A 12,346-nucleotide genomic window follows, 5' to 3' on the forward strand; every position below is an offset into this window, starting at 1 on the left:
ACTTTAGAGAAAAAAATGATTTTCAGTGTAACTTGAATTAGCAATATATATTTATAAACTGTATACAATATCTATCTATGTAACAGTCTATCTACTGTTTTACAGTTAGATTTTTATCTACTGGTTTATATAGAATGCTTTACACTGTTGAAATTTGTTATCTGTTTTTAGCACTATGGCAATGTTTTTTCTTCATAACATATCTCCAAACACTGCTATAACTAAATATACATATTTTATTTAAGTTTCGGCAACTGAAAGCACAATATCATTTATACTGAAGAATAAGTGATTTTTTTTTTGCTTTTTGATTTGTTTTCATTTTACGCATATTGATATTACACATACATAATTTATATATACAATAGGTTATTGCACATATTACTTCCATATAATAAGAAGCAAATATTACCATATTTAACATGTACGTGTATTAAAACAGAAAGACTTCATAGGATAGGATTTGTGTGACAATAATCCAAACTAAACTATGCATTTTAGGAAATATAACAATTCCATGTAAAGTGAAGCAATTAAGGTGTTACAAAGCAGGCTGTATACAGATAACAGCAAGTAAAGTCAGTATCATATTGAAGCATGTTAGTCCAGAATAAGAATTCATTTATCACTTTGTTTTAGGTTAAAATTGTCTTTATAGTATTTTACTCAGAGTATCCTGTCCTTTCTTTAACTTTCACTTGCTAGCGCAGGTTTGAATTTGATTAGCTAATATAGAGTGAAATGCACTATATTGTCAAAAGTATTGGGACACCCCTCCAAATCATTGGATTCAGGTGATCCAATCACCTCCATGGCCACAGGTATATAAAATCAAGCACCTAGGCATGCAGACTGCTTCTACAAACATTTGTGAAAAAATGGGTCGCGCTCAGGAGCTCAGTGAATTCAAGCGTGGTACCATGATAGGTTGCCACCTGTGCAATAAGTCCATCCGTGAAATTTCCTTGCAACTAAATATTCCACGGTTAACCGGTAGTGGTATTATAACAAAGTGGAAGCAACTGGGAACAACATCAACTCGGCCACAAAGTGGAAGCCATGTAAAATGACAGAGCGGGGTTAGCGCATGCTGAAGCACACAGTGCGCAGAAGTCCCCTAATATCTGCAGAGTCAATAACTAAACTCCAAACTTCATGTGGCCTTCAGATTCTGGACTCTAGAGCAGTAGAGACGTGTTCTCTGGAGTGATGAATCACGCTTCTCTGTCTGGCAATCTAATGGACATGTCTGGGTTTGGCAGTTGCCAAGAGAACAATACTTACCTGACTGCATTGTGCCAAGTGTAAAGTTTGGTGGAGGGGGTATTATGGTGTGGGGTTGTTTTTCAGGGGTTGGGTTTGGCCCCTAAATTCCAGTGAAAGGAACTCTTAAGGCGTCAGCATACCAAGACATTTTGGACAATTTCATGCTCCCAACTTTGTAGGAACAGTTTGGGGATGGCCCCTTCCTGTTCCACCCACCAGTTCACAAAGCAAGGTCCATAAAGATGAGCGAGTTTTGGGGTGGAGGAACTTGCCTGGCCTGCACCTCAACCCGATAGAACACCTTTGGGATGAATTAGAGCGGAGACTGGAAGAGTGGTCAAACATTCCCATAGACACACTCCTAAACCTTGTGGACAGCCTTCCTAAAAGAGTTGAAACTGCTATAGCTGCAAAGGGTGGGCCAACTCAATATTGAACCCTACAGACTAAGATTGGGAAGCACTAAAGTTCATGTGCGTGTAAAGGCAGGCATCCCAATACTTTTGGCAATATAGTGTAGTTCTAATATTAAACACTCCAATAAATTAAGCAAACAGTTGTTTCCACTATGTTGTTTTCTGTAATATTTTAGCAATATAATCTTTTGGACAGTATTTAAACCAACCCTATGAATTTATTAGATGGATGGCAGTTAACATCATATAGAATAAATAATGCTGACAACATACCCACAAAATGAGCATTTTATGCAGATTAAAGTGTATGTAAACCCCAAATTTACATCCCACTGTATAAAGCTTTCATAAGCTATTTTTTCTTTGTAAATTTGACAATGCTGCTTATTGCAAGACAGTGGCTGAAGCTAACAATATACTAGTAGATTTTCATACGAAGACTTGTGAAAAAAACCTCTCAGAACATTCAATGATTTAACAAATGTCATTCAGAAGTACTTCAGAATTTTATTATCTTTTAACATTCGATTTAGGAACAAATGGACTTTACCACAAGAAAAAACTCATACACTGTTAGTAATTTGTTCGATCACCACTGTGATAAAAACTGAATGTTGTTTGACCCCCCCTAACTATTAGAACATTAAACTAAGGTTCTTAAAACTAAACAATTCAAAGGAAAATGGTGTATGGCCAGTTTTAGCAATGTCAGACTGCAAAATGAAGTATTGCTACTTGCAGGATGTCCAACTAAGAAACTGATTAACAAAAATGATTTGCTTAAGAAAACTGCATATCATGAGATATGATGCCAGGCATATTGAAAAATAGATTTAGGGTTTACATACACTTTAAAAGTAATCTGCCACAAAAACTGTAGGTATAAAATGCAGGAAAGTAGCAGTACCTGCAGAAGCCTGAAACAGCCTCTAATACCCTTCTTTCATGCCTGAAAGCTGGGCAATTTACCTGCAAACATATTGCATGTCTTAAACCTTTTTATTTGCCAGTAAGGCAACCCATCATAGTGATGGGCTAATAGACAGGGCCGGGACAAGGGGTGGGCAGGAGCGGCAGCTGCCCAGGGCACTGTGGTATCAGGTGAGATGGGGGGCTCCGTGAGAAGAATTAGTGTTGGGAGGGAGGATGGGGAAGAGATTTGTGCTAGTAGGGATAATATAAGTAGTTGTGCTAAAAGGGGAAATTTGGGGTTGCGGATTTGTGTGGGGGGGGGGCAGAGGGGTTTGAGTGGTGTACTTGGAGAGGGTATTTGAGGGGTAGGGACTTTTGTGAAATGAGGGGTAACTTTTTTTTTTTGGGGGGGGGGGGTTGAGGTGGGAGAGGGATGGGGGGGGCAAAGATTTGTGCTTGGAATGGGGATATCAGCAGGGAGGTGGATTTGTCCTGGAAGAAGATGGAATTTATGCTTGGGGGTAAGCATGGGGATTAGTGCTTAGTTTTTTTTGGGGGGGGGGGACAGGGGAGATTTTGGCTGACACATAATGCTCATACAAATTGGAGGGGCACAGTTTAGCATATTCGCCCTGGGCTCTGGATGACCTTGTCCCGGTACTGCTAATAGGAATGATTCACAGGTTTGCTTGTGAGAATGGCCTAGCATCCAGCAGCAAAATCAGGGTATTAGAGGGTGCTGCAGGTATGTGACAACAGTCATTTGTCTCTGTACCATCATTCACCCCCACAAACATACCTGAGTCAAGCATTGTCCAGGTATAAAGTGATCGGATAAGCAGAGGCATCCCTAGGGTAGGTGTCACCCGGTCCGACGATCCCCGCAGAATGGATTGGATCTGCGGATTGAGCATAATGGAGCAGACTCCGAGCCATGATGCTCAATCCACAGATACGATGCATCCTGCGGGGATCATTGGCTTTCTTTACAACTTACCTTTTCTTGGAGTGGGTCCGGTGTCACCCCTTGCGGTCGGTGTCACCCCCCGCACCTGCCTCGGGATGCCTCTGCGGATAGGTAAGATTTGTACAGCTGATTACTATTGTCCGAGATAAGTTTTCCTTCACAGATCAGACCTGCAAGTTTTCCCAATGTTTTTGGAATAAAAACAGTTTGTAGAAGAAAAATTGCTCAGTAGCGAGATCACACATGCACAGCCAGCTGTCATCTGTAGCCATATATAGTTTTAGGTTTCAGAACAGAAAATAAATATTACTGAAATGTATCTAAAGATCACTAACACTTGCCCATCTTGTGTCAGTTTCTCTGCCTGTGATAGAGAACCTTCGAGATAGGTGGTTGAGAGACGTTCCAGACATAGATAATGATGATTGGGACGATATTTGGGACTTTCTCTTCAGATCCCTGGTCTCACTATGAGATAGGCTGATACAATTTAATATTGCGCATATGGCATATTATACCCCGTCTAGGTTTCACAAAATCCACCCTTCTTGCAGGAGTGTTGGAGATGTAGTTATTCCCCGGAAGATTTCTCCCACACCTTTTGGCATTGCCCCTTGGTTCTGGTTTTTGGGTGGAGTTCCTCACCGTAATAAATAAATTGACGTCTGTTCCTCTGAGTTGCAACATAATAATCTGCCTGCTAAGCTTAGTTGAAAACATACTCCCAACTAGAGCTGAAAGGACCCCTGCTAGCCTTCTTCTTTTCTATGCCAGAAAGGCTATTACTTTACACTGGAAAAAGTCTATCCCCCCCTTCTACCTCCTTCTGGAAGCAGCTGGTGAATGCTAGTTTACCCCTTTACAAGGATACCTATGTACACAGGGGCTGTCCTGCGAAATATGACAAGGTTTGGTCTAAATGGCTTGTGGAACCCGCAACTGCATCCTCTGTTCCTTTTACTAGGCCTTAAGGAGTATTTGCACTTTATTTATGTTTCTCTGAGTATGTAGACATCCACCGACTGCAACATCCCATCCTGTGATTTATTCTGTATGTACTTTTGATTGAGCACAGAACCCTGGGCCACATGTGTTTGTGTTCTATGTTCAAGTGTATACTCCACACACGTCGTGCAGATGTCAACTGTTCCATGCTGCCCCTGAGTAGGTATATATTTGTTTGTTTTTTGTCTATTTGCAAATTCTAATAAACAGATTTCTTAAAAAAAAAAGAAAACTAACACTGTCTTGGACATATTTAGGCTCCGTTCACATTTGTGCAATGCAGGAACACACTCAAAATCACAAGCATTTTAATGCGAGATATTGCATGAAAAAACGTAAGGTAACAGGTATCATACGTTTTGGTGCGGAACAATTTAAAAGAAAGGGTCACGCACTTCCTTGGAGTGATTTAGATGAAGTAGGTAGCCCATTCAGATGAATGGGTTGTCCTAACACAATGCACGGTATTAGCATATGGCAACACACGTGTACTAGTGCACCGCACAGATGTGAACCTAACTTTAAGGTTCGCTTCATTTTTAGCCTTTTAGCATGATGTAGCAAAATTACACAGGTGTTTTTATCTCCGCTTTTACAATTAATAATTGTCTACATGTTATAAGAGTAATAATATTAGGAAGTACAGCCTGAAGTTACAAAAGCAGAACAAGATCCAGCTCTTTATTAGATTAACACAGTGTCCATAAAGTTTCTTGTTTCATTACCTTCCTTCTAGTAGAATTACCAGTCACAGTCTGAATGTAAAGCAAGCCGTCAGGTCCTAGCAATGTACTGGACACAGAACACAGTTAATATATGGTCACTCCACACCTTCCCTAGATGTCTTGCTTTTCACAAGTCTTTGTCCTGGGTGGCCTTTAGTTGTTGACACAAGCCAGTTGATCACCATGTCTTGAAAATCATCTACAGTCATTTAGTAAAAGGTTGAAAAACACAGCTCATATACTGATGAATTTTTCAGATGTTTCTTTCCAACCCAGATGAAGAGCCAAAACCAGCATGTCCGTAATGATTGTTCTGTAGCATTTTTCTGAGATGCAGTGTCTCTAAGCTCATATAGATAAAATCATTTTCAAAACGATAAACAATGTTGTACTCAGAAGTGCCAAAGCTGTATCCAGAGACGAACCCCCAGATGCTGGATTTGATGCCTCTTGTGTCTGGACAGGAAGGACTTGCTCGTTACGTACAACCTGCTGAATGGTACAAAACAAAGAAATATTATATCCTATTACCACAAGCATCACTGAAGTCATATGCAGTCATAGTCATATTGCATATAGCATATGCAATTTTTAAGCCCCCAGCAGCTTCCGGGACCTAAAAAATGTTCTGTTTTTTTCTGCCTATATAATAAAACAGCAAGTGTGTAAAAATGTGGCTAGCTAAAGGTTCAATCTAATGTACATATAAAAGATATTTCATAATGTTTTTGTATTAATGCAAATAATTGCCAGATAAAAAAAAAGCATTTAGCAAAATACAATTTGCTCTGCTACCTTTAAATGCAGTAAATTAACATGGGATTAAAGTACATCTAGAATCAAGAATATTATATATTGCAGCTTCAAGTTCTTAGATGTTGTGGCTGCATTTTTTTTCATTTTCTGCAATTACATAATTATTCCCATTGCCAGAAATCTCTTGTTACATTCTGTGCACTTAATTGAAATAACAAACTATCTTTCCAGCTTTCCAAGCTATCTTCTGTGAACTAGAGGATACCTTCTTCCTTTGTAACAGAGATGTGGAGATTTATGTAGTACACATAAGGAGAGAAGCCTATGGCGACAATGCTGCTACTCCATAGATACAGACCTTTGTCACCCTAGGACACTATGCTTGCTACTGGCAGGATCACCAGTATTAACTCAGAGGAAAAAAAGAAAAAAAAAGAAAAAATAAACAAGGCTTCTTTAAAGCGATATTAAAGGTTCAGCTTTTTTTTTAAACATGTCATACATCCCTGCTCTTTGCAGTGTTTTTGCACAGAGCAACCCCGATCCTCTTCTTCTCAGGTCCCCCACTTGCGCTCCTGGCTCATCCCCCTTGACCAGTGTCCCCATAGCAAGCTACTTGGTATGGGAACACTAGTGAGTGCTCCCTCCCGAGCCCTTCTCTATGTGTTCATACGACACATAGAATCACGTCTTGGCCCCACCCCCGCTCTTTCCTTATTGGCTCACTGGCTGTGATTTACAGCAGTGGGAGCCCTTGGGACAGCCGAGGCTCCTGTGCACATCGCTGGATCGGGGGGGGGGGCTCAGGTGAATATTGAGGGGTCTGTGGGGGGAGCAGCACACAGAAGTTTTTTTACCTTCATGAATAGAATGCATGAAGGTAAGAACCCTACAGCCTTTACAACCACTTCATTGTTACAACTGGATTATATGCTGTTACCTACCTTCAGGTGATTGGACACTGGCAAAAAAAAAAGCTGCTGGGACATCCCCCATATAATAGCTCACTCCCAGTTAGCCTCAGTTTTGTATCAAGAAATAGGGAGATCATAATAATAAAAGGATTGGCCCTGGGTCCTGTACTGTACTCCAGGAAACAGATTTTATTTTCCATGATTATACAGTACATGACACAGACTTCTTTAGCTTACAGTATAACTGGGACTCCAAAAAACAGACCAATTGAGAGGTAGACAACATAAAAATAATGCCAACAGGGCCACATGATGACTAGTGGATAAAGGCTAAAAAATTCAGAAAGCAACACCTTGTGCCCTGAAACTGGTGTCAGAAGAGGCTTAAATAACCTCTGGATAGAACTAGATAGAATAGAAGTCCAGATGGCAACATTGTAAATTTGAGAAACAAATGCCTGATGCAGAAATAAAGCAGTAACAGACAATGTAGAACATGCCTTAACCAGCAAGGGGGGAACTCTATCCTTTTAACTATAGGCTTTTATGGTAATTTGTCTAATTCACCTAGCAATGGAGGGACGAGATGCAGGGAGATCTTAGTAAGATCCCTCAGAAAGCACAAATAGGGAATCAGTAAGAGGGAAGCAATAGCAGGGAGATAATGTCTCACAGCACACACAACAACCAGGCAGTGCATAGAAATTTCCTTGGGATGTCTTGTGTAATTCTAAGATGCCTCCTTACAGGATAAGATTGCTACTTTAGAGACTCTTCTTGCAAATGTGATATTAGCAAGGTACAGTGCCTTGCATGAATGATCAGACATGGGAATATCCCCAATAGGTTCGAAGGGTGTTTTTTTGTAGAGCCAACAGAATCAGATTAAGATACCTAAGGAACACAAGAGATTGGACAGTAGGAGAGATGTGAGGTATGCCACGGTAAGGTCCTAACTAGAGAGGAAGAAGCCAGAGGTCGAGGGATCCTCGTCTTTATTATACATCTCTTTCTCAGAAACCACATCAGACTCTATGGCAAAGTTAAAAATTGAGTTAGGAGGGGGGGCTGGAGGGACTTTTTTTGTTATCCCCTACTGGCCATGGCCTTGACAAAGCAAGAAATTCTGCCCATGAACTTGGATGTTGTAGCAGAAATTTCCTCCCTGGAAAGAAATGAGGAGTCTGGCATGGCTGAAGGGCAAGGAGGAATACAGGGAGTTTGAATGAGGGTACCATCAGAGTATAAGGTACCTTGACCTGACCATGATCCGCTGTTCTTGCAGCCCCAAGGGGGCTAAAGGTTGAGCTTGACCTAATGAGGCTATTAGTTCCCTTGTTCCTGCGCTTGTGATCCACCATGCCTAGTATAAAGCTGTTTGCAAAGCGCTACTTACAATCCTCCACAGTAGTAGGCTTGCCTTTAAAGTGCACTTTATAAAGAGTTTTGAACAGATAAACCTTTTTGTTACTTTTTTTATGACCTCCAGAACGGATTGATTGGTTTTCAATGCATTTACGAATTAATTTTTAATCATGTCCCTGTACAGTATTTATGCCTTTAAAGTGCACTTTATAAAGAGTTTTTAACAGATAAAAGACTTTTTTATTTATTTTCTTCTGACCTCTGGAAAGGATTAATTGGTTTTCAGTGCATTCCTATGAGAAACTGCATTTCGGTTTATGAAATTTTCACAATACGAAAAGTTCCACAGAACGCAATCAATTCGTAAACTGAGGTACACCTGTACTGTAACTTTGTAATTGATATTTGATTACCAAAGTGCTCTTTTGTATTGAGATCTATCATTCATAACTGTACCTCTTTCAGCAATTGCTTTCATACACAGTCTGCTGTGCAGCATTCTGCTACATTCCCAATCATGGACAGGAAAAATCCTCTTCATATATGACAGGATATGCTAAAAAAAGATAAGACCTTCATAGTGCTCACTAACCTGGGCAATCATCTATCATACACAATAAAAAGACCCATGACATAGAAAGGCACCCTGACAACCCACCACAGAAAGATGAAAGTTCAAATCTAAAATGTATAACGCCACAGGTATAATCCCTTTATGATATTAAAAATTGGCCACATCTTATAAATAACACTCAAAAAGAAACTGTGTTATATGCAAAGATGATCTCTCACCTCATTAATTGATGGAAAAACTGGCAGACCGGAATTCTTGTCTGTGATAGGATTTGCCAGATCAGGATCGATATCTATTGCATTGCTGTTGTTAATCTCCATCTTAATTGCACTTTCTGAAAGAAGATGCAGAAACAAATATATCACTTTTGTTTAGATTTTTCACAAGTGTCACTCCTTTTGCTGGATATAGAGATATTTTTAAATTTAGATAATTAACATGTCTCAACTGCAGCATAATGTTTGACATGGAAAAGCTTCTGACGGTATAGCAACTGCATATAATTTCAGATAAGGATAATTATATTAGTACATCTACCATGCAAGCACATATCTATCAGCCCTGAGAAGAGCTTTGCAGCTTGACCAGGGAACTAAAGATGGCTTGATCTAGTCACACTGAACCAATACCTACCCCCCCATCCTTAACCTAAGTAACCACACTGACAACAAAATGGAGTTAATGGCCCAAAAACAGCCATTTATTACAACCATCAATAAATAACATTTAAATAACAGAAATACAGTATAAACATATGTTTTTTCAAGGTCCCACTAGGCATCAAGAAAACAAATACCTGCATCCTGCTTAACTAGGCCTCCAGCCGCAACACCACCGACTCGGAGACACCACCGCAGATACCTCCACCAGAACAACTGGAAGCCGTACCTCAGATGGGTTCCTACAAGGTGCCTTTTCTTGTGCCCACATTAACCAACAAGGACTTTGCACCCCGCCGGTCATCCCCCAGAACCAATATGGCACAACCACCACCAAGACAAACCATAAAACAACGGGCGTTGGGAGGGAAGTTTGCCTTGTGAAAACTCTTCAGACTGAAGACCCCCTGCCACACCCTGTCAGACCACCCCTTGTAGCTCCCCCCACTCCTTCCTTAAAATCATTTAAGCTCCCCCTTATGCTAATGGCACTCTCCTCTCCCAACCTCCTTTAACCCCTGTCATGCCAGCCCTTCGTTCAGGTCTTCTTTCTTTTTACTCCGGGCCTTCCTATACATGAACTGGTTATTAGCAGTCAAGACTAATGCTCAAGTCTACCCAACATGAAGGACAAATATCTGGTCTATATTTTGTAAAATAGGCATATACTTTAATTAAGAAAGCAATTGTATTGCTTCAATTTAAATAATAAAATATCTTTCTGGAGTGTTTTGCATTTTGAGATTCATTATTTTTTCTCCATGAATGAATTCTACAGGAAATCAGGTCTAATTATAATAAAGTATAGGTGTTTTAAGGCATACTGTAGGTGAACTCAAGTTGGTGCAGTGTAAGGCTGGCAACCTTAATCTGGCCAAACGTAGAGCTAATTTCGGTCAGTTACTGATGAACCAGACAGATTTCACTGTGGGTGACACGATCGGCACCTTCCCGAGGGAGCCAGGTAAAAACATTTCAGCCGAAACAGCACCTGCATCTGATCAGTTACAGTCAATGTTTGGGTAAATACAATAGTATAATACGTAGTCCTCCTGTGCTCAATGGAGTCCCTATACCAATCAAAAAGCCGCTAGCACTCAAACTGATACCCAACAGTAATAATACAATCACATCTAATCAATTAGTGCAGCGCTAGACATATAATGTGAATAACATATATATGAAAAACTAATCACAGTAACATGTCACACACCTATTCATGCAAAAAAGGTGACCAAACAATGTGATTATTTAGAGAAATAAATCTCAATGATAAACGTGTCCCCCAGTGCCACTCACTGAGGTGAATGTGAGTAAATTAGCTATCACAAAAAGTTCATAACACTATGCCATGGTGCTCAACTCCAAGCAATATGATGCAATGCAAGTGATCACACAATAGCTTCAGGTGATGGTAATGTTTGGGTTTTTTGGCAGTTGGCAGTGCTGTTGATCATGGATAGAGGAATATGATTTTTATTTTTTGCTCAGCCTACAGGGTGAATGAAAAATATTTATGTGTGTATGGCCAGCTTTAGACCTATGGAGCAGTCAGAGTTTTTTCAGTGTTTGGATAATCTTGTCTTTGTTTAAAGATTCACAGAAAATCATCTAGGTGAAGATTTTTCCACTTTCCTCCTTCCAGATATCTTTTAAAGCAGTGGTAGGCAACCTTTCAGAGGTTGAGCTCTACCTGGACAACGTGGAGTAAAGATGTCCCCCTTTACATCACCCCCCACTGTAGTGTCCTGTACCCCCCAATTCAGTGTCCTCTACTCCCTTTACATCACCCCCCCACTTTAGTGTCCTCTGCCCCTCTCCCCCACAGTAGTGTCCTGTACCCCCCCAAAGCAGTGTCCTCTGCCCCCCTTCACACCACATGTGTGTGTACAATTATGCATTAGAGAAGTTACACTTTTCCTTAGACTTCAAATGTGGGAATATATTATACTTAAAGTGATTCTAAAGGCTTAAATAAATAAACATGTCTATACTTACCTGCTCTGTGCAGTGGTTTTGCAGTCCGGATCGTCCTCTTCTCGGGTTCCTGCGCTCCTGGCCTCTCCCTCCTATTGGGTGTCCCCACAGCAAGCAACTTGCTATGGAGACACCCAAGCATGCGCACTCCTCAGCCGCTGCTCCATGTGTCCATTCACACACGCAGCCACAGCTTGACCCTGCCCCTCTCTCTTCTCATTGGCTGACTGGCTGTGTTTGACAGCAGCAGGAGCCAATGGCTCCTGCTGCTGTCTTAGCCAGTGAGGAGAGGGAGTCCCAGGAAAGCCGAAACTCCAGTGCACATCACTGGATCGAGAGGGGGCTTAGAGATGGATATTAGGGGCGGCTGGGGGATGCTGCACAGAAAAGGTTCTGTTCTTCCCTTATTTTCTTGTTTTTTCTTTTAACCTTTATTTATAATAGAGGCACCAAATGCCTTCAAGCACAGGAATGCATTAAAAACCCCAGATTTCCTTAGGGGAAACAACAGGGTCCTCATCCACCTGACTACAACTAATGTGACATTTATTTTGTTAATCAAATAGTCTTTAAAAAAATGCAATTACTATAATGTAAAACTCCCTACTATAGCTATTGGAGCAGCACTTGACCTTTTCACTTACTAAGACACTTGTTAGATGTGAACATTGAGAGAATATTTTTGCAGTCATCCTCCTGGTCTCCACTTCCTTCACAAGTGCACCACAGGGATGTCTCCATAGTCGAATTATTAATAAAGTTTGGAGTCATTACAGTACCTATGAAGAACATAAAACAAAGTCAGTAATG

At 40.6% G+C, this 12,346-nt stretch overlaps 1 protein-coding gene across 2 annotated transcripts in view; it reads right to left on the minus strand.

Annotated features, from left to right (window-relative positions):
- Positions 1-216: 216 nt before the first annotated feature.
- GFRA3 (GDNF family receptor alpha 3) overlaps positions 217-12,346 on the minus strand; it is an 84,385-nt gene continuing 72,255 nt past the window's right edge. Inside the window, exons 6-8 of one of the 2 annotated variants that reach the window (XM_089693979.1) lie at positions 12,181-12,315; positions 9,119-9,234; positions 217-5,780 (exon numbers count right to left, since the gene is read on the minus strand). In XM_089693979.1, coding sequence (XP_089550105.1) covers positions 5,640-5,780; positions 9,119-9,234; positions 12,181-12,315 — 392 coding nt within the window. In that variant the 3' untranslated portion in view covers positions 217-5,639. Of the gene's footprint in view, positions 5,784-9,118; positions 9,235-12,180; positions 12,316-12,346 lie in introns of both variants that reach the window. The other variant, XM_089693973.1, reaches the window with a different exon arrangement.

This window comes from Staurois parvus, unplaced genomic scaffold (genome assembly GCF_062004578.1).
Source record: "Staurois parvus isolate SC_StPar_1 unplaced genomic scaffold, SC_StPar_1.0 ptg000025l, whole genome shotgun sequence".
NCBI classification, from domain to species: Eukaryota; Metazoa; Chordata; class Amphibia; order Anura; family Ranidae; genus Staurois; species Staurois parvus.